General features: G+C 42.0%; 1 protein-coding gene across 2 annotated transcripts in view; it reads left to right on the plus strand.

The window, feature by feature from the left end:
- WDR93 (WD repeat domain 93) overlaps window positions 1-25,803 on the plus strand; it is a 693,419-nt gene that overhangs the window by 254,160 nt on the left and 413,456 nt on the right. For both annotated transcript variants that reach the window (XM_086958144.1, XM_086958145.1), the window contains exon 9: window positions 14,545-14,728. In XM_086958144.1, coding sequence (XP_086814270.1) covers window positions 14,545-14,728 — 184 coding nt within the window. The remainder of the gene's footprint in view (window positions 1-14,544; window positions 14,729-25,803) is intronic.

Consider the following 25,803-nt stretch of genomic DNA (forward strand, 5'->3'; position numbering starts at 1 on the left):
GTGGGTGCGATGGGTCATGCAAGAAGCAGGCATCAATACTTCTCTCTTTGGAGCACACTCCGCCAGGGAGGCCATGGCCTCTAAGGCATTCTCGGTGGGTGCTCGTCTGGAGGACCTCATGCGCGCGGCGGATTGGTCCTCGGATTCCACCTTCAAGAGGTTTTATTTTAAGCCGGTGGTGGATTTGGCTCAGTTGGTGGTAAGTAAGCTTTAAACTAGCATAATCTGAAGCCTCCGGTCCTGACATAGAATCGAAATTTGCCTAGCTTACGTAACGGTAAGTTTCAATTCTATTAAGGACACGGAGGCGAGGATTATCCTACCCGGGCCACAGTGGTGTCTCTACCCACCCGTATGGCAGTAAGTAAAGCGTTTTCCTTTACATTGTCAGTACTGTGTTAATCACTGAATGCTCCTCGCCTTGTTGTCGCATTCCTGGGCCACCTCGCTGACGCTGTTCCTTTTTTGACAGGCAACGACGGTGCTAAGCAGGACCAATGAGGCTCAAGCGTGATCTGCGCGAAGAAAGAGGAGGAAGATGATGAGAAGTCCGGTTATATAGTGATGATGGACAGAGTAAAAGGACTATGGACTATTGTTACGCAAGAGACTCTTGGGAGTTGTTGTTTATTTTTGTTGAACATTACGTTAATGCTTTATGTTTAAAGCATTTTTGTTCTTATTATATCTTTTCCTAAGCTGCTGTGGAGTCTTTATGTTAATAAAGCGAAGGAAGATATAGTATAATCCTCGCCTCCGTGTCCTTAATAGAATTGAAACTTACCGTTACGTAAGCTAGGCAAATTTCGATTCTGTATGTGACTTTCGGTAAATGACAAAGTGTCTTTTTCAGCCATTACACGGAAGGGACAGGTTGCCCCTTCTCTAATTACTTATCTATCTAGTTCTGGACTAGATTATGTCCTCCTGGCACTCTCGTGGGAGTTCTCCCGCAATATTGTTTCTTACACTAAGGAGTTAGGTCCTTGGCCATGAAGTCGGCTGGACCATCTATAAGTTGTATACGAAAATAATTGCCAACTTCACCTTACTTGACACCTCCCAATTGAGGAAAACAAACCAAAATTACTATATGGTCAGTTTGGTATATTTACTTAATACCTTTTTGTTTTTTTTATTTCATTATATTCGCAAAGTTTTAGGGTCAAAAAAGACACTTAGATACATTCAACAATTTCAACATAAAATTTCAAAACAGATTACATTCCACATTAGATATATAAACACCACATAAATTGACATTACATATATAAACACCGTATTTACTTTTGATCAACAATTAGACTCACATATATGATCTCTAACTAAACAAAGGACAAAGTAAACATTTAAATACTAATATTTAACAAACAGCAAATTAATGCATTTCAATTTATCAAAGTCATTAAATGTACTGCAAATGAATGCATTCCTGATTCAAAAGCCGACGCGTTTCAAACCCATTCCTGTTACTTTATGGGTTCTCACCAGGGCTCTGTCTCTTTTATTTATCTACAGGATATATGTAAAAAAAGAGAGAATGGAATTCTTTTTTAGTATTTGGGTATATTTCTTGTCAATCACCTCTCTACCATTCACCAAATGACAAAACCTGTACCTGAATCGTTGCTGGTCGTGTGCTCTAGTATTCACTTTCTAGATCGTGTGTTTCTTTATCTATAATATAAAGTATCATTGTCAGGGTTTTTATTTAAGAGCTCGGGAACTCGTTTGCAAAAGCATTGCTGCACAGCCTACCTTGTATGATCTCTTTCCTCGTGTTTGCACCCTTATCGTTTTTGTATTTCGTGATATATTCAACTACTGTGAATAAAATGGAAACATTTTATTTAGTATGAGTTTTCCATTGGGTTTGTTTATCTACTTATCCTCCCATAAAGGCGGTTTGAAAAGCATACCTCGTTTTACTTCAGCGCCTTCATGCGCGGGGTGCTGCACGTCTCGGTTTTATTTTATGCAATAGAAGGGATGATCCTCGTATTCCTAAAAGTTAATCAAAGACAAACGGGGGAGAATTCTGTCACCCGTCTGAATGTTTCCAAATTGTTTCTCGATTAGTTAGGCATACCTGCTTTCTTAAGGAGCGCGGTCCCGCTCTATATTTTACGTGAGTCTTGTTTTACTTCGCAACTCCACTGTTCGCCTCCATCACTGGTCCCTGTGATTACACGGAGACATGAATTAAGTATCTGATAAATGTAACTTAGTGTCTATTCGCATCAATGTATCATGCGTCTTACCTCCTAGTCTCGTATGCCGAGTATGAATCCGCTATGTCCTTTGACATCGCGGCCATCTTGTAACATGTTGTTTAAATATGTGCGTGCTTTCAGTGGATGGGGGCCATCTTGGAACGGGTTAGTTGTAAGCTACCAAGTTTGCTAGTGTGTTGTATAGATGAAGCCACCGTTTATCGTTTAGTATTCCGATAGTTACCCATTACTATTAAAGGCTCCCTACTTTTCAGTGCACATATATCAGTCTACAGTAGTTAGTTTTTCAGATTAGTTCGTTGATCAGACATTCATTATAGTCGCGAAACCTCGGACAATATATTCAGTCTGGTTAAAGCGCTATGAAATTTCAAAACCAGATAGGCTCCTTTGTGCAGAAGTAGCTTTTCTGAGTCTTTTAGCTGATTTACGGTGTACAAGACCGACCATTTAAAATCTATCTCCCCATGCTGCTTATCAATAAAGTGTTCAACCATAGGGGCTGATATCACCTTGTTTTTAATGCGTGAGCTATGCTGTGGTATTCTCACATTTATTTTCTGGTTAGTCTTCGCTATGTAAATTTTTGGACAAGGGCATGTGACTACGTACACAACATTTTTTGTTCGACAATTGGAAAAACCATCATGTTTCCATTTGGTGTTATTATGTTCGAATTCCTTCCCCTCAATCGTGTTAGCACAGGACACACAGTTTCCACACTTGTGGTGTCCTGCAATAGGTTTTAACCCCCATTTAGATAGTAGGTCGCTTTTAGGTTTAGGCAAAGCAATTTCAGCACGGACTACGGTTTGGCCAATGCTTTTGTTCTTTTTATATGCGAACAATGGACGAGGGAAGGGGCATTCCAAGTTCTCTAGGAGATGCCAATTTTTTATACCATTTGTCTGATCTTATGGGTGTCGGGACCGAACGTCGTCACACAGACTAGTCGATTCAGTTCCTGTTTTTCTTTAACTTCCAATAGGCATTTGCGCGTTGTACAGCGAGCCCTCTTGTAAGAATGTTTTAACATTTTGCGTGGATAGCCTCTGTTCTGCATTTCTCCACAGAATGTTTCTGCATAATGGTCATACTCTCCAATTTGCGTACAATTCCTCCTGATTCGGAGTAGCTGACCATAAGGCAGGTTAGCCTTCAGGCTCCTGGGGTGAGCACTACGATGATGAAGTATCGTATTTTTGTCAGTTTTCTTCTTATATAGTGATGATTGTGGAATACCATTATCCACAAACTTCCTTTCGTATTCGGCCATGAATAATACGGCCATTTCTGGGGGATAAGGACATCCCAAAGCTGTACCTTTTGTCTGCATAAAGAACTTGTCATCAAATTTAAAATAGGTTTTTTTCAAGGTGATTTTAGCTAGGTTAAGAATAAATTGAGTGGGGACTCTATGCGGTCTTTCTCGAGCATCTAATTAGAGCTCCATCACTTCTACCGCTTCCTCCTGGGGAATCTGAGTATATAAGGACGTAACGTCCATGGTTACCATCAGTTGATTTATCGGATCGAACGAGGTTCCTTCCACCTTGTTTAAAAAATCAACAGTGAAATATGACTTAACCTGATTTACAATGGGTTTTAAAAAGAAGTCCACATATTTAGCTAGTGGTTCTAAGCATGAGTCACATCCGGACACGATTGGATGTCCCCGGGGCTCGTTTAAATTTTTATGAATTTTTGGGTGGAAATAATGAAGGGGGGTCCCTGGGAATTTCTTCACCAAGTACTCCCCCTCCTTTAGTCCACCAAAACCACTTTCCATACCTTTTTGAATGATTGGTGCTATGGTGCCTTGTATCTCTTTTGTGGGATCTTCATTAAGCTTCCTATACCACATTTGGTTATTTATTTGTGAAAAAGCTTCAGCTAGGTATTTATCCCTTGGCCAGATGACAACCGCTCCGCCCTTGTCGGCCTGTTTTAGCACAATCGAGGTATCATCTTTTAGCTTTTTTAATGCAGTTCTTTGTCCCTTCGTGATGTTTTGTTGAATATATTTTCTACCTTTTTCTAGTTTATTTATTGAGGACAGCATGATTTGCTCAAAAGCAAGTACCTGTTTGGGTATATTTTGATTTCGTACAAAGGTTGATCGATTTCGCAAGCCAGTGGTTTCAATCCCTATGCTAGGTGGTTGGTTGGCAAAAAAGACCTTAAGTCTTATTTTGTGGCAAAACTCAATGGTTTCAAGCTTAATTTGAGTAAAGTCTGTCTGTTGGCTTGGGACAAATTTTAGTCCAAGATTTAGGACAGACTCCTCCTCTCTCGTTAATTCTCTAGATGACAGATTGACTATAGTTGAGGGAACTTTTACGATTTGTAAAAGTTTTTCCTTGTCCTCATTTCCCACGAAGTCTTGAATCTTGCTTTTGGTTGCTGTCCTTTCTCTAAAAAAGAAACCTGTTTTTTATTGGATTTACCCCGAGAGTCAGTTCCTGAGCCAGATGAATCGGACAATGACGTCTCTGAAAATGTCTTAAATCTATTTTTAGATCTACCTTGATAGTTATATAGAGCACCCCTTGAGTCAGCCTAAGTATAAAATTCGTCCTTCAAGAAAGGGTATGCCTTCTCGAGTGAAAACAATTTTGAGTCTCTCTCGTATTGTGCGGTTTTACTTGTGATTGTAATATCTTTAAAAGAGAGGATTTCCTTCTCTATCTTTTCAAGCACTGCTTTTGTATCCGTTATCACTGCGCTGTTTTTAATTGCTTGTGATAGCTCTTCTATTTCCTGGAGTTCTTTTGCACAGAGCCTTTGAGCTGTCTCTATCGTATGGACCATAAGGTCTCTGCTACATTTGGTGTTTATGCAGCTAAATCCCTTTCTATACTCAACATCTTCTGTGAATATGACTGGTATATTTTTAACCTGGAGTCCCCAGGGTATCGTTCCTCCCCTTAAATGTTTCAACAGGAAGTGTCCATGGAGCTTAGTACGGATATGTTTTTTACTCAGTCTAATCAGTCTATCTGGTTCATTTTGCCGTTGTGCGCTGGTACTTAGTTTCACATTTGCGAATGGATCGGAGGCAATTAGATTCTGTATGTGACTTTCGGTAAATGACAAAGTGTCTTTTTCAGCCATTACACGGAAGGGACACGTTGCCCCTTCTCTAATTACTTATCTATCTAGTTCTGGACTAGATTATGTCCTCTTGGCACTCTCGCTGGAGTTCTCCTGCACTATAGTTTCTTACACTAAGGAGTTAGGTCCTTGGCCATGAAATCAGCTGGACCATCTATAAATTGTATACGAAAATAATTGCCAACTTCACCTTACCAACTGATGGTAACCATGGACGTTACGTCCTTATATACTCAGATTCCCCAGGAAGGAAGCGCTAGAAGTGATGGAGCTCTATTTAGATGCTTGAGAAAGACCGCATAGAGTCCCCACTCAATTTATTCTTAACCTAGAAGAAATCGCCTTGAAAAAAAAACGATTTTAAATTTGCCGACAAGTTCTTTATGCAGACAAAAGGTACAGCCATGGGATGTCCTTATGCCCCAGACTATAATGAATGTCTGATCAACGAACTAATCTGAAAAACTAACTACTGTAGACTGATATGTGTGCACTGAAAAGTAGGGAGCCTTTAATAGTAATGGGTAACCATCGGAATACTAAACGATAAACGGTGGCTTCATCTATACAACCCACTAGCAAACTTGGTAGCTTACAACTAACCCGTTCCAAGATGGCCCCCATCCATTGAAAGCACGCACATATTTAAATAACACATTACAAGATGGCCGCGATGTCAATGGACATAGCGGAGTCATACTCGGCATACGCGACTAGGAGGTAAGACGCATGATACATTGATGCGAATAGACACTAAGTTACATTTATCAGATACATAATTCATGTCTCCGTGTAATCACAGGGACCAGTGATGGAGGCGAACAGTGCAGTTGCGAAGTAAAACAAGACGCACGTAAAATATAGCGCGGGACCGCGCTCCTAAAGAAAGCAGGTATGCCTAACTAATCGAGAAACAATTTGGAAACATACTTATAAAATGAGTTCAGACGGGTGACAGAATTCTCCCCCGTTTGTCTTTGATTAACTTGTAGGAATACGAGGATCATCCCTTCTATTGCATAAAATAAAACCGGGACGTGCAGCACCCTGCGCATGAAGGCGCTGAAGTAAAACGAGGTATGCTTTTCAAACCGCCTTTATGGGAGGATAAGTAGATAAACAAACCCAATGGAAAACTCATACTAAATAAAATGTTTCCATTTTATTCACAGTAGTTGAATATATCACGAAATACAAAAACGATAAGGGTGCAAACACGAGGAAAGAGATCATACAAGGTAGGCTGTGCAGCAATGCTTTTGCAAACGAGTTCCCGAGCTCCTAAATAAAAACCCTGACAATTATACTTTATATTATAGATAAAGAAACTCACGATCTAGAAAGTGAATAATAGAGCACACGACCAGCAACGATTCAGGTACAGGTTTTGTCATTTGGCGAATGGTAGAGAGGTGATTGACAAGAAATATACCCAAATACTAAAATAGAATTCCATTCCCTCCTTTTGTACATATATCCTGTAGATAAATAAAAGAGACAGAGCCCTGGTGAGAACCCATAAAGTAACAGGAATGGGTTTGAAACGCGTCGGCTTTTGAATCAGGAATGCATTCATTTGCAGTACATTTATTGACTTTGATAAATTGAAATGCATTAATTTGCTGTTTGTTAAATATTAGTATTTAAATGTTTACTTTGTCCTTTGTTTAGTTAGAGATCATATATGTGAGTCTAATTGTTGATCAAAAGTAAATACGGTGTTTATATATGTAATGTCAATTTATGTGGTGTTTATATATCTAATGTGGAATGTAATCTGTTATGAAATTTTATGTTGAAATTGTTGAATGTATTTAAGTGTCTTTTTTGTACCTAAAACTTTGCGAATATAATGAAATAAAAAAAACAAAAAGGTATTAAGTAAATATACCAAACTGACCATATAGTAATTTTTGTTTGTTTTCCTCAATTGGGAGGTGTCAAGTAAGGTGAAGTTGGCAATTATTTTCGTATACAATTTATAGATGGTCCAGCCGACTTCATGGCCAAGGACCTAACTCCTTAGTGTAAGAAACGATAGTGCGGGAGAACTCCCACGAGAGTGCCAGGAGGACATAATCTAGTCCAGAACTAGATAGATAAGTAATTAGAGAAGGGGCAACCTGTCCCTTCCGTGTAATGGCTGAAAAAGACACTTTGTCATTTACCGAAAGTCACATACAGATTCTAATTGCCTCCGATCCATTCGAGAATGTGAAACTAAGTACCAGCGCACAACAGCAAAACGAATCAGATAGACTGATTAGACTGAGTAAAAAACATATCCGTACTGAGCTCCACGGACACTTCCTGTTGAAACATTTAAGGGGAGGAACGATACCCTGGGGACTCCAGGTTATAAATATACCAGTCATATTCACAGAAGATGTTGAATATAGAAAGGGATTTAGCTGCATAAACACCAAATGTAGCAGAGACCTTATGGTCCATGCGATAGAGACAGCTCAAAGGCTCTGTGCAAAAGAACTCCAGGAAATAGAAGAGCTATCACAAGCAATTAAAAACAGCGAGGTGATAACGGATACAAAAGTAGTGCTTGAAAAGATAGAGAAGGAAATCCTCTCTTTTAAAGATATTACAATCACAAGTAAAACCCCACAATACGAGAGAGACTCAAAATTGTTTTCACTCGAGAAGGCATACCCTTTCTTGAAGGACGAATGTTATACACAAGCTGACTCAAGGGGTGCTCTATATAACTATCAAGGTAGATCTAAAAATAGATTTAAGACATTTTCAGAGACGTCATTGTCCGATTCATCTGGATCAGGAACTGACTCTCGGGGTAATTCCAATAAAAAACAAGTTTCTTTTTTAGAGAAAGGACAGCAACCAAAAGCAAGATTCAAGACACCGTGGGAAATGAGGACAAGGAAAAACCTTTACAAATCGTAAAAGTTCCCTCAACTATAGTCAATCTGTCATCTAGAGAATTAACGAGAGAGGAGGAGTCTGTCCTAAATCTTGGACTAAAATTTGTCCCAAGCCAACAGACAGACTTTACTAAAATAAGCTTGAAACCGTTGAGTTTTGCCACAAAATAAGACTTAAGGTCTTTTTTGCCAACCTACCACCTAGCATAGGGATTGAAACCACTGGCTTGCGAAATCAATCAACCTTTGTACCAAATCAAAATATACCCAAACAGGTACTTGCTTTTGAGCAAATCATGCTGTCCTCAATAAATAAACTAAAAAAAGGTAGAAAATATATTCAACAAAACATCACGAAGGGACAAAGAACTGCATTAAAAAATCTAAAACATGATACCTCGATTGTGCTAAAACAGGCTGACAAGGGCGGAGCGGTTGTCATCTGGCCAAGGGATAAAAACCTAGCTGAAGCTTTTTCACAAATAAATAGCCAAAAGTGGTATAGGCAGCTTAATGAAGATCCCACAAAAGAGATACAAGGCACCATAGCACCAATCATTCAAAAAGGTATGGAAAGTCGTTTTGTAGGACTAAAGGAGGGGGGAGTACTTGGTGAAGAAGTTCCAGAGGACCCCCCTCCTTTATTTCCTCCCAAAAATTCATAAAAATTTAAACGAGCCCCCGGGACGTCCAATCCTGTCCGGATTTGACTCACTAGCTAAATATGTGGACTTCTTTTTAAAACCCTTCGTAAATCAGGTTAAGTCATATTTAAGAGACACTGGTGATTTTTTAAACAAGGTGGAAAGAACCTCGTTCGATCCGATAAATCAACTGATGGTAACCATGGACGTTACGTCCTTATATACTCAGATTCCCCAGGAGGAAGTGCTAGAAGCGATGGAGCTCCATTTAAATGCTCGAGAAAGACTGCAATGAGTCCCCACTCAATTTATTCTTAACCTAGCAGAAATCGCCTTGAAAAAAAACTATTTTAAATTTGCCGACAAGTTCTTTATGCAGACAAAAGGTACAGCTATGGGATGTCCTTATGCCCCAGAAATGGCCGTATTATTCATGGCCAAATACAAAAGGAAGTTTGTGGATAATGATAATCCACACATGGGACACATAATTCAGTGGCTGCGCTATATCGACGATGTGTGGCTCCTGTGGCAGGGGAGCCACACAGAGTTGATGCAGTTCCATGAATGGCTCAACTCGAGGCACCCAGACATAACATTTTCTATAGAGTCAAGTGATACAAGAATGACTTTTTTGGATGTACAAATTATATGTGTTGACGGCTGCCTGCAATCATCACTATATAAGAAGAAAACTGACAAAAATACGATACTTCATCATCGTAGTGCTCACCCCAGGAGCCTGAAGGCTAATCTGCCTTATGGTCAGCTACTCAGAATCAGGAGGAATTGTACACAAATTGGAGAGTATGACCATTATGCAGAAACATTCTGTGGAAAAATGCAGAACAGAGGCTATCCATGCAAAATGTTAAAACATTCTTACAAGAGGGCTCGCTGTACACCGCGCGAATGCCTATTGGAAGTTAAAGAAAAACAGGAACTAAATCGACTAGTCTGTGTGACGACGTTCGGTCCTGACACCCATAAGATCAGACAAATGGTTTTAAAAAATTGGCATCTCCTAGAGAACTTGGAATGCCCCTTCCCTCGTCCATTGTTCGCATATAAAAAGAACAAAAGCATTGGCCAAACCGTAGTCCGTGCTGAAATTGCTTTGCCTAAACCTAAAAGCGACCTACTATATAAATGGGGGTAAAAACCTATTGCAGGACACCACAAGTGTGGAAACTGTGTGTCCTGTGCTAACACGATTGAGGGGAAGGAATTCGAACATAATAACACCAAATGGAAACATGATCGTTTTTCCAATTGTCGAACAAAAAATGTTGTGTACGTAGTCACATGCCCTTGTCCAAAGATTTACATAGGCAAGACTAACCAGCAAATAAATGTGAGAATAACAGAGCATAGGTCACGCATTAAAAACAAGGTGATATCAGCCCCTATGGTTGAACACTTTTTTGATAAGCAGCATGGGGAGACAGATTTTAAATGGTTGGTCTTGTACACCCCGTAAATCAGCTAAAAGACTCAGAAAAGCTACTTCTGCACAAAGAAGCCTATCTGATTTTGAAATTTAATAGCGCTTTAACCGGACTGAATACATTGTCCGAGGTTTTGCGACTATAATGAATGTCTGATCAACGAACTAATCTGAAAAACTAACTACTGTAGACTGATATATGTGCTCTGAAAAGTAGGGAGCCTTTAATAGTAATGGGTAACCATCGGAATACTAAACGATAAACGGTGGCTTCATCTATACAACACACTAGCAAACTTGGTAGCTTACAACTAACCCGTTCCAAGATGGCCCCCATCCACTGAAAGCACGCACATATTTAAATAACACGTTACAAGATGGCTGCGATGTCAATGGACATAGCGGGATCATACTCGGCATACGCGACTAGGAGGTAAGATGCGTGATACATTGATGCGAATAGACACTAAGTTACATTTGTCAGATACTTAATTCATGTCTCCGTGTAATCACAGGGACCAGTGATGGAGGCGAACAGTGCAGTTGCGAAGTAAAACAAGACGCACGTAAAATATAGCGCGGGACCGCGCTCCTAAAGAAAGCCGGTATGCCTAACTAATCGAGAAACAATTTGGAAACATACTTATAAAATGAGTTCAGACGGGTGACAGAATTCTCCCCCGTTTGTCTTTGATTAACTTGTAGGAATACGAGGATCCTCCCTTCTATTGCATAAAATAAAACCGACACGTGCAGCACCTCGCGCATGAAGGCGCTGAAGTAAAACGAGGTATGCTTTTCAATCCGCCTTTATGGGAGGATAAGTAGATAAACAAACCCAATGGAAAACTCATACTAAATAAAATGTTTCCATTTTATTCACAGTAGTTGGATATATCACAAAATAAAAAAACGATAAGGGTGCAAACAAGAGGAAAGAGATCATACAAGGTAGGCTGTGCAGCAATGCTTTTGCAAACGAGTTCCAGAGCTCTTAAATAAAAACCCTGACAATGATACTTTATATTATAGATAAAGAAACACACGATCTAGAAAGTGAATACTAGAGCACACGACCAGCAACGATTCAGGTGCAGGTTTTGTCATTTGGCGAATGGTAGAGAGGTGATTGACAAGAAATATACCCAAATACTAAAATAGAATACCATTCTCTCTTTTTTTACATATATCCTGTAGATAAATAAAAGAGACAGAGCCCTGATGAGAACCCATAAAGTGACAGGAATGGGTTTGAAACGCGTCGGCTTTTGAATCAGGAATGCATTCATTTGCAGTACATTTAATGACTTTGATAAATTGAAATGCGTTAATTTGCTGTTTGTTAAATATTAGTATTCAAATGTGTACTTTGTCCTTTGTTTAGTTAGAGATCATATATGTGAGTCTAATTGTTGATCAAAAGTAAATACGGTGTTTATATATATAATGTCAATTCATGTGGTGTTTATATATCTAATGTGGAATGTAATCTGTTTTGAACTTTTATGTTGAAATTGTTGAATGTATCTAAGTGTTTTTTTTGTACCTAAAACTTTGCGAATATAATGAAATAAAAAAACAAAAAGGTATTAAGTAAATATATCAAACAGACCATATAGTAATTTTGGTTTGTTTTCCTCAATTGGGAGGTGTCAAGTAAGGTGAAGTTGGCAATTATTTTCGTATACAATAAACTGAATTTCGACATATTGATGCCTTACACTGCAGCTGTCTTGCTTCTTCCATGACTGCTGTGGGCATCTTCTACATTATATGAGTTCGCTTCTGTGAGCATTAGCAATCATTTCAGCTTTCTCAAAGACGTCACTTTAGGGCTCTTTTATGCCCCAGCCAGGCCATATTTGGCCTACTTCCCTCCTATGAGAACCTAGTTTGCCAAAGAGACGCCCAGGCTTGCAGGATAATTTGGTATGGATTCAGCCACTCAAAGGATGGATGGGTAATACACACATTAACAAGGCTCAAAATGATGCCATAGCAAATTCAGTTTTCTTCAATTGTTTGGGGCACATAAGACTGAGCCATCAGTACTGCAAACCCGCTGTTGGAGCTCACAGATGAATTATAATATTTCCAACCCTGTATTAGAGACAATCTAATGGACTTAGTTATTTGTTTCCATTAGTGAGAGTAACACAGTATCTCGGCCAGACTGACACACAGAGGTCAGTCTGGCCGAGATACTATTCTTCCATTTGAAGCATAGGTTCTTGTGATGTTTACCACTTAGAAGACGAACCAAGTCCAAATTAAATATACCCATCAAATGATGGGTTTTCTAACCTATAATCCTTAGGTTCTTGTTTGCAGAGAAAAAAATGATCATTGGTGTTCTACGCTACATAATTTGATTGTTTTCCTGAAATCTGAATACAGATATATATTGTTTTAGGTTTTGTGGTTGAGTATGGCTGCAGAAGCGCTATATATTTCTTAAAAGTATGGAAAATTCACTTAGCAGCCTTTCATTTCCCATTGGGTTAAATATTGCATCTCCCTTTTCCACGATATCCAATGATTTCCAATGAATGGGAATAAATACCTACTCCATCAAATCAAAGGCATGTGTTTATTTATTTCTCACATGGGTAGATTAGATTAGATTAGATTAAAATACTTATAAAGGACATGGCTGCCTTGGCAAAGAGGCGTCCTAGCACTGAAAGCCAGACTAAGCTGAAGATAAGACAGTGGGAAATATACTTGGGAAGGGACAGGGAAGAGGACAGAGGGAATTAGACCTGGGAAAAAAACCAAGTCTTCACAAGACATCTAAAAGCCTGATGGTCAGGGTTGCTGCGGATGTGAAGGGGGAGAGAGGTCCAGAGAGTGGGGGCCAGGCGTCTAAAGGAGCGACCGCCAGATCTGGCTCTACGTATGTGAGGGATACATGCAAGAGTCTGGTTCGCCGAAATGTAGGGCACATGGGGGGGGGCTGTACAGGGTGCAAAGATCACCTAGGATGTCTGGAGCACTTCTTGTCAGTATCTTATGCGTGATGCAGAGCGTCTTGAAGAAAATATGCTGTTCAAGGGGTAGCCAGTGCAGGCGGCGGAGAAGATTAGAAGCATGACTGAATTTAGGAAGGGCAAAAATAGCACTTGCTGCCGCATTCTGGACCCGCTGCAATTTATTAACCACAAAATTATTGGGACCGAGCAGAAGCACATTGCAGTAGTCCAGACGAGCCAGTATAGAAGCTTGAATGATCAGTTGGTGTGTTTGAGCATCAAAGAGGCCCAAAATCGATCAGAGGCCACGCAATAGTCCAAAACATTTGCCGGCCACTGATTTGGCATGTGTTTCAAAGTTGAGGTTTTTATCAACTAAGAAACCTAGATTTTTCACCGCAGGTTTGGGATCAGGGTGATCACCAAGTGCCCGGGGCCACCAATCATTCCTCCAGAAATTAGACTCTTTGCCAACCAGGAGAATCTCTGATTTGGTAGAATTGAATTGCAGAAAGTTAGCTGTCATCAATTCTGCAATTGCCGAGATGTTTTCTTTAAATTTTATTTTGTCGAGCTTGGGATCATTGGACAGGGCAATCACCAGTTGGGTGTCGTCAGCGTATGACACCAGGGAGATTCCTCGTACTTTGGCCATCCGTGCCAAAGGGCTCATATATATATATATATTGAAGAGCGTAGGGCTCAATGCAGTGCCCTGAGTACACTCACTTTGGTCCTAAAACATCCTGAGACCATTACTCTCTAAATGCAAGCTCAAGATCAGGTGCCTGGTTTGACTAGGCAGTTTATTTGTGATCTCTTCACTGATACCTGAAGTGGTCAAACGTAGATCCAGCCGTTTTGGATCTTGAAAGTACTCTTACAACAGGACATGGCTTTGTGAACCAAGCCTGGTATGTTTAAAACATGGAAGGGAACTAGTGTATTAAGAGTGGTGGTTAATAAAGGAACTTTTACAGATGCATACTTTGTGACTCAGCCACAAACATTAATTAATATGCATTGGGGTTTTTATCACAGGAAAAATAGAAATGTAACAAAATAAGCTCCAGGCAAACAATGAGATGTTAAAGAAAACATTGGAAACCATTTTATTTCAAGTATGCAGAACCGTGTTAGGAAATAAAATACTGTAGGGTTAAGATTATATTTTGAAACCAAGTTTTATGTGTGGATCCTCTAATGATATGCTGCTGTTGTTTATATATTCTCTAACAGGAAGCTCCTTTAAAAGTCCACAGGACGCTTTGCAGAAGTCTGATGACTACAGTGTGATTGGTTCTGGGCAAAATCATGTGATCAGTGCTCACCAGTGGGAACAGCAAGAGGCGATATTTTGCCATGAATTCAGAAATTATATTGAAAAGGAAAATCTTGAAATGCAACAAGGCGTCAAACCCAGGTACTGAAGCAGGGATTGCTAAACCGCCCATGGTTTGTTTTTACCAAAACAATACTTTGTATTTTGGTAAAGGTGTGTTTTTAATTTCATAACTATAGAAGGTTGTCTGAAAATCTCCATTTCGTTAGCCATGGAGTCAAAGTAAATATTACAAATTCAATAGTAACAAAAATAGCAATTTCTACATGTTTTGGATGAGTTTGTAACATACTCAAGTTCAATTAAAAGTATATTGTGTGTTTCTTTCTCACGATTTTGTCTTTACTAAGAGCTGATTTAAATAATTCAGCCCATGCATAGTTTGCATATTTGGACTAGTGAATTTAATAGGATCAGATGTCTCCTCTCGTTGAAAGGAATTAATAAGTGCTGACACCTTGGTAAAAATTGGTCTGTTTTTTCTTAGGCGTTAACATTATAAAACGTTATAATTAACATGCTAGGTTGCAGTGAATAACTCCCTATATCTATAGTAAAATCCCTTTTGCGGTTGCATAGTACTACGGTAAATTAAATGCATTTGAAACACATTTTGTACACCTATGAATATTGAAGGAGGAATTAATCTCCATCTTATTAGAGTCTATATGCAGAGGCAGATATGACTGAAATACATCTCCTCCAGTAAAACAGTGACCTGATGCCGGTCCTCTTACTATTTTGACTGGATTCATGAAGAAAGGAACATCTAAGAATGACAAGAAAGAAAAATAGTAATTTAAAACAATTGAAATTAGCAAACGTAAATCAACTTTTTCAGATCAATAAATATCAACCTAAATAGACTAATAATAATAAAAATATGGTTAAAATTAAAATAACATTTTTTTCCTCCGTTTATCTTTTGTGCCCCGAGAATATTTTCCCGTGGAGGCCCTCGAGGTCTCTACTGGTCACTACTTTCACCTCAGTGCAACACTCTGCCAGCCACAGCAAGCAAGCAATCCCTTTCAAAGTTTTGTTTACATTCTGAAATTCTCCTTTGGCTGCCCTGCCTTCCACCTGAAGCCTAACTCATGCTGTCTCCCCTTGGCCGACAGATCTATGGTACGCCATTGCTCTGGGAGCCTCAGTGGACTTTGTGAGATTGGAGCAGTACCCTTAAGAACAGTAAGAAAAGCCGCGGGGGCCTGCGGGAAGTGCGCTGAGAGAAAGACAGGATTTGAGGATGTCTTTGCCATTTGATGAATGCAGTCCTTGGGCATAGAATCACGGCACAAGTCCTAAAAAACATAAGTGGGGGGACGCTGACGTCACAACAGGAAGTGTCGTCAGGAAAGGTGGCTTGCACCATCAGACTCATTGCCTCCCCTCGCTCCCTCCTTAGATGTGATTGCGTCAGAGAAGCCAGCGCGTTAGCAGCGTTCTGAATGAGCTCCGATCTCGCCTCAGAGAGGCCAAAGAGTGGATGTGGGGCTCCATTTGCTCCAGTTATCCAGCTCCCGGTAAAATAAGTGGAGGGACGTCGTCCACCTGCGTGTTACCCCGACTCAAGCCCTGCATAGAAGACTGTACTGTGCATAGGATATGTTCTCTAAAATATTCCCCCTTCCCTCTTTCCATTCCCCCCTCAAGTGGAGAAGTGTGGCTCACTGGTTAGAAGCGGCAGACCCTGAAGCAGAGGTCGGCCCGGGACCAGCGTTCAATTCCCGACACGGCAGGGTCTTGGGTCAATGTCCGCGGCCTCGATAATTCTCACCTAGGTGCCTATGCTAACCATGGGTCCCACTCTGCAACTCTGGGCAATAGCTTGCTTAATCTCCACAACGGCCCTAGCAGCGCCGGGGATGCCTGGCTTCACCTTGGGGGTGCACTCTCACAGGGAAAGCCAGGACGGGTTCCCCAGCGGTATACAGCGCCAGGATGCCACGTGATAGGGTAACAGTGCGCTCTACAAGTATACATACATTTACATTCCGACCTCTTTTCCTCTTCCTGGACATCTAGTGGAGATATTCTCCAGCGTATGAGGTAACAACGAAATATGAACTAGGTCCGTCGGGGTTGAAACTACATTTTTCATACGATGGCAGGGCCTGGGTCTGTGACTGATGTCTCATGCATACGAAGGCTGTACCTGTATGTTTAACGGTACATCTGGCTGTCGATGGCATTTCATGGTATGGTATATTGTTTTGCTTCTAATGTTAAAAAAAAAAATCCCAAGTCATACATGCAAAATACTTATTTACCAGCGGACAAACTCAATACAATAGATTTTCAAAACATAATATTTGTAAATATTTGAAACTAATTTCGAAATCCACAAAACAGAGTAGAAAAATACTAAGAAAAAAAAGGTCAACGGCCCGCAGTGACTCCCATCTCGACGACAGGGAATGAGCCAGACATGGTACTAGGTTAGTGGCAGCCCCTTCAACCACTTTCAAAGCAGATGCTGCTATCTCCATCTATAATAATGAGATAGTATTCATACAAGCTGCCATTTAGGGTCTTTTGATGTAATTTTTCACATTATCAAAAACTCCATCTCTAACCAGGTTCCAGACACTCCTACGTATGGGCTTTGCGACCCACCCTCGTCTTTGTCCCTCCAAACAACCCCCTCTGGTAACTTCACCCCGTCACTCTCCCCCTATCCTCCTCCAATGCTTTCAGCCCCCCTCTTTTGCCCATCTCGCCTTCATGGCGGTGGGACATGGGTTCTCGATGGGTGAGTGGTATCACCCGGAATGAGGTCATACAGAACATCCCCTCCTCACCACACCATACCTCCACTCACCTTGCTTTAGCCCTGCCCTAACTGACCCTGCGGTCTATCCTTCCTGCCCCTGGGCTAGAGAGATATCTTTCCTGAAGCCTGATTCCCCTCCCAGGCTTTGTAATGATCCCTCTGAAACTCAAACATGAATGACCTGATCTCCTTCAGCAAGAACACCATGTTGCCTCCTACTTACATGTCCGAGGTACAGGGCCTCACATAACCTTACAACAGCTCTTTACTGAGTATTTTAGACTCTGTTGTCCCCTTACAACTAAAAAAAACCCTCTAAAGATTCCGAACCTTGGTTCAACGAGAGCTTAAATTCAGAGAGACACAATTTTAGACTGGCTGAACAATCTTGGAGAGGAGCCCCGTCCCCGGAACACCTCCTGCTCCTAAGATCTAGAAGAAGCTACTACAGTAAACATATCAGAAAGGCAAAATCTAACTTCTTCAGAAGCCAACTAGATAATGCAAGAAACAAACCCAAAAAACTTTTTAAACTGATCAAACTCCCATCCAACTATCTTCCCACCCTTCCGCCATCTCAGGTGCCTATGCTGCCAGCCTGTGAAGTGTTTGCCTCTTTCATCCTTGGAAAGGCTATTAAGATTGAAAATAAACTACGAGCTCTACAAGTCAAACAGCCAACTTTCCTATGCCCGACTAATCCGACTTCCCCGCCTCCACCTCATCCTCTCCCTGCTAGTGTTCCCCCACCCAAAAATATCTCCTGCTGGAACCAACTCACTCCACCTTAGCCTCTAGCTGACATAGGTCTCTCATCCAAAAATAACACCTGCTGGAGAAATTCACTCCCTATGATGAATTCTCTATTCTCAACTTGCTTTCTACTCTGAAACCCTCTAACTACTTCAGTGACCCTCTGCCTTCTAGTTTCTTCAATTAGATGAAAGGGGCCATAGTCCCCCTCTGGACCAAAATAGTAAATGCATCTCTTCGTCAAGGTGTGATTCCTGACTGTCTGAAGGCAGGGGAGGTTTTGCCCATACTAAAAAATCCCACGGCGGACCAAGAGGACCTTAATAACTTTCGTCCTATCACTAGCATTCCAACTCTTGCAAAGCTCCTTGAGAAATGTGTTCTTGTCCAACATTGTAACCACGTTGATCATGTCCATCTTTTAGATCAATTCCAATCGGGTTTTCGCCAGGGCCACAGTACTGAAACAGCTATTACTCATATAGTCGATGACGCCCTAAAAAAGATGGATTGGAATGAAGCTTGCCTTTTAATCCTCCTTGACTTATCTTCAGCGTTTGATATGGTCAAGCATAATAGCCTCCTGGACTTACTGGAACAGAGGACTTACTGGAACTGGCCCTGTATTAAACTGGTTTGCCTCCTTTCTTATCAACAGAACACAAAGATTTAAAGTCAATCATCCCCTTTTTAACTCCCTGCCATCCATTCTTGGGCTCCCTCAGGGATCTGCACTCTCTTCCACGCTCTTCAACTTGTTCATGGAGCCTCTTACGGATTTACTTCATTCATCCAACATTCACTATCACATGTTGGCCGATGATAACCAACTTTACCTGAAAAGCTCTTCCCCAGACAACATCAGATCACTCAACTCAACCCTTCTCGAAAGTCAACACTGGCTGGCTTCCCAACATCTTAAGCTCAACTCCTCCAAAACGGAATTCATCCTGATAGCACCAACCAAACAGACTGCCATCATCGCTGAGTACTTGAACCACCTAACAGCTCTCAACTGTACCCCACACATCATTGACTCTGCTAGGTCTCCGGGAATTATACTTGACAAGTCATTGAGCATGCAGGAACAAATTAGCTCAGCCACCAAAGGTGCAAAACTCCCATTGAGTATTCTAAGAAAGATAAAACCCTTCCTCCCCCTGGACGATTTCAAGTTTGCGGTTCAATCACTAGTAATGTCCAGGCTAGACTATGGCTGCACAACACTGTGGGCTACCCAGATACAAGTTGGCTCTGCTCAGGGCTTCCCTGAACTCAGCGTCAAGGCTCAACACAGGTTCCAGAAGAAATAGCCACATCTCGCCGCTACTAAAATCCTTAAACTGGTTGCCTTTGGAGGCTAGGATTCATCTCAAGATGGTGTGCATGACTCACAAGGCCCTTCACTTTGACACCCCTCTGTACCTAGACCAAAAATTGGAGCTCTCTGGTGGGAGCTGATCTTCTAGGAGTTCCAGCACTCTGCTGCTGAAACCTCAAAAATTCCAGAAAAAGAAAACTTATAATCAGGTGTTCTCAGATATCACCCCGAGAATCAGGAACTCCTTTCCTCCGCACATCAGACTGATTCCCTCTACTGCTTCATTAAAAAAGAACTGAAAGCCCTATGGTTGAATGCCCTTGTTTGACGGCACCTACCGTCAGGAGGGGATCCTTTGTTTTTGACTATGTCTACGATGTTGGTTTGTGCTCTACCCCTCTATTTGTCTGTTGAACATATATGCTATATTATTTCCTCTTGCCTGAGCATATTTTTCTGCTCCTCTATCTTCTCCATTACTTTGCTTATCATTGTTATTTTTAGGTCTCGGCCTGGCATGGGCTGCGCACTTGCGCAGTCTCGCTGGCGAGATTTAATGAATTTTAGAGGCTTTCAGTATCGGGGTTTTAAGCCTGCCCCTCGTTCCCATTGGCCGGCGTCACCGTTTATGCTAAACAGTGGCCAGCCATTGGGAAAGAGCATTCTGTGACGTAGACTTTTCTCATTTTGAGACGGCCAACTTGGACAGGCTCGCCTGAATTCCTTTTGGCGTAACAGGTTTCATATCTTTATCGGGCCCTGTTGGCCCCGTAAAGATAAGAAACCTTTTATGCCAAAAGGAAGTCAGACGAGCTCTTCCAAGTGGGCCGTCTCAAAAAGAGAAAAGTCTCTGTCATAACCGCGGCTGCCTGGTGAGCGCTTGTCTCTGTCTCTCACCCAGAAGCAAAACTTTGCACAGGCGTGTAAAATCCAGCTCACCTCAATGCAAATATCCTGCATTTTCCATACTGTTCCCGATCTTCACAACTAAGGGGCACTGAAATGTGAGCGACAGTAATTTAGCCAGGATCACACAAGTTGATATCTTGTGAGCTGGGATTAGAACGCGTTAGTTAGTTTCACTGTGCTTCTCTTAATGTCTAAAGCGCATCTGTGACATTGGTCTGACTCTGCAAACCCCCTTGCTCTGCAGTGCAGTATTGGTGCACCCCGCCACCTCATTAGCGGGTTTTAGGGTGAACACGTCACAGGGTAGAAACCTTTCAATTTTGCTGAATGTTTCTGCCCACGGCACTCGGAACTGTTGTGTGTCTGTGTTTTTTTAAACACACGTAGTGTACGACGCACTATTCCAACCAGCACGACAAAGACACACTGCTCACTCCGCCCCCCCCTCACCACAGCACCCACAGAAAGCAGGGTTTCAGCTCACATAGGTCTTAAAAAAAATTCTTCCTAATCAGGTGTCATGGAGACTTATTCGGAGTGTCACGTGTTTTACCTCCAGAGCATTTAGCAAGAAGAGGTATGTGGTAGGGGTGCAGTAGGGAGGGGCACAGAGCGGGTTTTTTTAGTTATTTATTTAATGCATTTTTATATAGCTTGGACTTTACCCGAAGCTCCCCTCAATGCAAAGACCCTTTATTTTCCATACTGTTCCCGATCTTCACAGCTAAGGGGCACTGAAATGTAAGTGACAGTAATTTAGCCAGTATCACACAAGTTGATCTCTTGTGAGCTGGGATTAGAACGCGCCAGCTGGTTTCACAGTGCATCTCTTAAAGCTTCAAGCGCATCTGTGACATTGGTCTGACTCTGCAAACCCCCTCGCTCTGCAGTGCAGGTTTGGTGCACCCCGCCTCCTCATTCGAGGGTTTTGGGGTGAACACATCACAGGGTAGAGACCTTTCAATTTTGCTGAATGTTTCCGTCCACGGCACTGGGGACTGTTGTGTGTCTGTGTCTTTTTTTAAACACACGTAGTGTAAGATGCACCATTCCCACCAGCCCGGCAAAGACACACTGCTAACTTCGCCCCTCCCCTCACCACAGCACCCACAGCACCAGGGTTTCTGCTCATCTAGGTCTTTAAAAAAAATCTTCCTAATCGGGTGTCATGGAGAATTATGAGGAGTGTCACATGTTTTACCTCCAGAGCATTTAGCAAGAAGGGGTATGTGGTAGGGGTGAAGTGGGGAGGGGCTCAGAGCGGGTTTTTTTAGTTATTGATTTAATGAATTTTTATATAGCTTGGACTTTACCCGAAGGTGTCAGAGTGCTGTACAATAGAACCAGTTACGTTACATGAGAAAAATGGTACAAAATAGAACATTACAAAAATAAACAGGAGACTAAAAGAGGTAGGGTAAAATCATAGAGGCAATAAAACAATATCAAGCACAGCAGCAATCAAGGGTGGGCATTAAACAAGAAAAAATTACAAATTTACAATGATGAATTACCTTCGTAGAGGGGTCTGAGACTGAGGGTATTAGTTCTGAAAGTGTCTTTAGAAGAGAAGATACTTTAAGGTCAGCTTTGTTAGTCCTCTCATACCCCAACAGCAGAGCCCTCACAGAGATGTCTTGCCACAGCTGTCAGTGCTGAATTCGTATGGAATGGGTACCTGGTTTGTATAGCGCCATCTGCCGCTGGTGTGACTACATGGTGATCTCTTGGGCTCAGTGCCTTTAACCTGCGGTTCTTGGTTTCCATCACATGGTTCTGTATTTTTGGTTGGTTGTGTGTGGTTAGGAAGGGTTTCTATTAGAAGTGATTGTGTATTGTTTATCGTTTGTGTGTGGTTAGTATATGTTTCCATCAAGCAGTTGTGTACTGTTGGTTGGTTGACGGTGTGTGGTTAGTATGGATTTGTCCGAAGTGGTTGTGTATTGTGTGTGGTGAGTATGAGTTTGTATCAATCAGTTGTGTATTTTTTAGTTTGTTGGTTGTGTGTGGTTGGTCTAGGTTTCCTTCAAGCAGTGGTTTATTGTTGGTTGTGTGTAGTTAGTATGGGTTGGTTCCTTGTGTGTGGTTAGTATGACTTTTCATAAGGCAATTGTTTTGTTGGTTGGTTGTGTGTGGTCGGTATGGGTTTCTATCAGGTGATTGTGTATTGTTTGTTGCTTGTGCGTGGTCTGTGTGTTTTTCTATCATATGATTGTACATTGTTGGTTGTGTGTTTTTAGTATGGGTTTCAATCGGATGATTGTGTTTTGTTGGTTTCTTGTGTGTTGTTATTATGGGTTTCTATCAGGTGGTGGTGCATTGTTGGTTGATTGTGTGTGGTCAGTATGGGTTTCAATCAGGCGGTTGTGAATTGTTGTTTACTTGTGTGTTAGTATGGATTTTTAACAAGCAGTTGTGAAATGTTGGTTGATTTTGTGTTGTTAGTATGGATTTATATCAGGTGGTTGTGTGTGATTAGTGTTGGTTTCCATCAGGCAGTTGTGCATTGTTGGTTGTGTGTGGTCAGTATGGGTTTCTATCAGGTGATTGTGTATTTTGTTTGCTTGTAAGGGGTTAGTATTGATTTCTATCACAGGGTTGTGCATTGTTGGTTGCTTGTGTGTGGTCAGTAGCACTCACTTTTTGAGCAGTAGCGCCCCCCTTCCCCCCCCCCCCCCCTTTTCTCAGCGCCTTGAGACCCTCGCGGGTGAGTAGCATGCTCTATAAATGCTTTGATTGATTGATTGATTGATTGATTGATTATGGGTTTCTATCAGGCGGTTGTGCGTTGTTGGTTGCTTGTGGGTGGTCAGTATGGGTTTCTATCAGGTTATTGTTTATTGTTGGTTACTTGTGTGTTGTTAGTATGGGTTTCTATCACGTGGTTGTGCATTGTTGGTTGCTTGTGGGTGGTCATTATGGGTTTCTATCAGATGATTGTGTATTATGTTGCTTGTGTGTGGTTAGTAGATAATGGCGCTTTAGAATCCCTTGTCCAATCATGGCTTGTGATGGTTAATGTAAAGGCAAGTTTGACCCAGATAAAACCCTTTTCAGTGACTTGTGTACTGATGAGTGTTATGGATTTCAAGGGTGAGGTTGTCAGTCAGATCTATTGAGACATGTATTGGGTTGTTTTGGTTTACCCTTTCTACCATTGGCTTTCTTCGACCAGTCTCTTTCAGTTATTGGCTTGAGACATTGTCAGTCATGTTTTTGGCTCATCCCAGTGGAACAGTCTAATCTCACCTAATGCTATTGGCTGTTTGGCTGTATCATTCCACCTCTACTTGTGCTTGCAGTGAATTGTATGGTGGTTTGTTTATATAAACCGGCCTCGCTAACTTGTCTTTACATTAAAACAGGATAGTCTGAAATCTGCAGGTCACTACCACTTTTGGTGGTGCTGCGGCGGACCGCGCCCCGCACCTCCGCCACCCGCCAGATTACAACTTAAAAGAGGTCGACGTGGTGGTTCCTGCTGCAGTTCCTCTTTCAAAGGCGGCGGCGGTTGCTTTGAAAACGGCACCTCAGTGGGAATGCTCAAATGGTTCCTGTAATGTCCATGCCGTGCGGGAACTAGTGTGCATGCATACAGGTGAGCATATGTTGTCAGCCCTGTGTGCACTCACATGGGATGAGGCTCCAGGTGGCCCTGCAGGGCCCCTTTGTTTCCTCCCCACCGCGTTTTTCATGCTTGTAGATCCGCCTAGAAACCATGGCAGGGAAGAAACTCATGCTTGGAGGGACCAGGCGGACCCGGCAGCCCCAGGACTGCTGCGCCACTTCCAGACAATGTCAGTCCGAAAACCCAAGTCATAAAGGGGTGATAGGACGGCGGTGCAGTGGTGGCTGGATGGCCATCACCATACATCCACGAGTCTTGCGGCCCTCGGACCGCTAGACGCATAATTTGGGCCTTTAGTGCTGGATGCGAAGGTAAATGGATCAATGTGTTGATGAGGCGCTGTGTTGCTAACTGCAGCTCCTTAGGACTGTCTGCTTAGAAAACACTGATGAACAATGCATTTGAAACACTGTTTAGGAAGGTCCATGGTAGGGGGTCTTGGACTGCGGAGCATCAGCTGTTTTAAGATTCATTTCCAGCTTGTGCTTTGAGGCTGGCTGGTAATTGGGAGACTTCCAGGCCAGTGGGGCTGGGACGGAGTCAGCCATATACAACCATAGATGCCAGATCACTGCAGTTCAACCATGCACCTCTTTTCCAGTCTCATGAGTTTCTTATACAAACCATTAATGCAAGCCATGAATATGAATCTGAAACCAGCAGGACACATCTACCAGAATGCACTGAATTGTTAAGTGATTCTGCAAAGAGGTCTGCGAAGAGTGGTGACCTGCCCATTTCTGCACTGTTTAATCCATAACCCCAGGGCGCCTTCTAGTGCTCCGAAGCAGCATACTGGTGCTACATCGAGATCATAAATAAAATATATTTAAGCTTCAAAAGACAATTCGCCTTGTGGTTTTCCCCATCTGTGTGTGTTGGACTACGCTGACCCTTCCCTGCATTAATGACGATAATAAACAGCATATTACACTCTGCACATCTGCAGGTATGGTTTACACCATCTGTGCTTTAGTTCTGAAGACTGGTATGTAACCCTGCTTGGGGCACAAGGAGTTAAATCCCTGCTATGAGATCCAATGACAGTAACAAGCTTTGGGTGTAGGACGCCACAGTACCTGTTAACTGGTGGAAAGACAATAAGCATTGTTTTTTCAAGCAGTTCTTCTGCTGTGCGTTAGGAATACCACACCTATTTTAACTAGCATGACACTAATATTTGTACTGCAGGTTTGATTGCCGCTGAACACCAAACAGTGGTTTCAACCACCTGCTTCCGTATTCCACGTAAATACCTTCATTTCTGTGAAATCTACGTTTTGTCCAGTGCGAGGCCTCACCTCAGCCTGCTTTACTTCCCTCTCACTCATTGGCCTCCGAGCAGTGCACGGCAGCCCTTTAAACAATGATGGGACCGAGCCAGCCTTTTAAACCTGATCCACGGTCCAATCAGCATTCTGCTCATGACCTGGAAACAAAGCAGGAACGGACCAATTGTAACCACCTATTTTGAGCTCCGCTTCAAAGCTCTCACACTTAGCCACTGAATGTGCTTTTATCAAAGAAAAGTGTGCTGTTTCTAAAACTGAACCTTCTCAACTATATATTTCAATATGAGTCTCTCCTTTTCACTACAGGCAATAGAACACTATGTTCAAGTATGCCATGTGCTAGACCATTGCCTTTTTAGGTGTCGCCTGTGTGGGCTGCGCATATGCGCAGTATTGCTGGCAAGATTTTATGTTTTTGAGGGCTTTCATGTATCGGGCTTTAAGCCCCGCCCCTCTTTATCTTTGGCCGGCGTCACC

This window comes from Lissotriton vulgaris, chromosome 2_1 (genome assembly GCF_964263255.1).
Source record: "Lissotriton vulgaris chromosome 2_1, aLisVul1.2, whole genome shotgun sequence".
Classification (NCBI taxonomy): Eukaryota; Metazoa; Chordata; class Amphibia; order Caudata; family Salamandridae; genus Lissotriton; species Lissotriton vulgaris.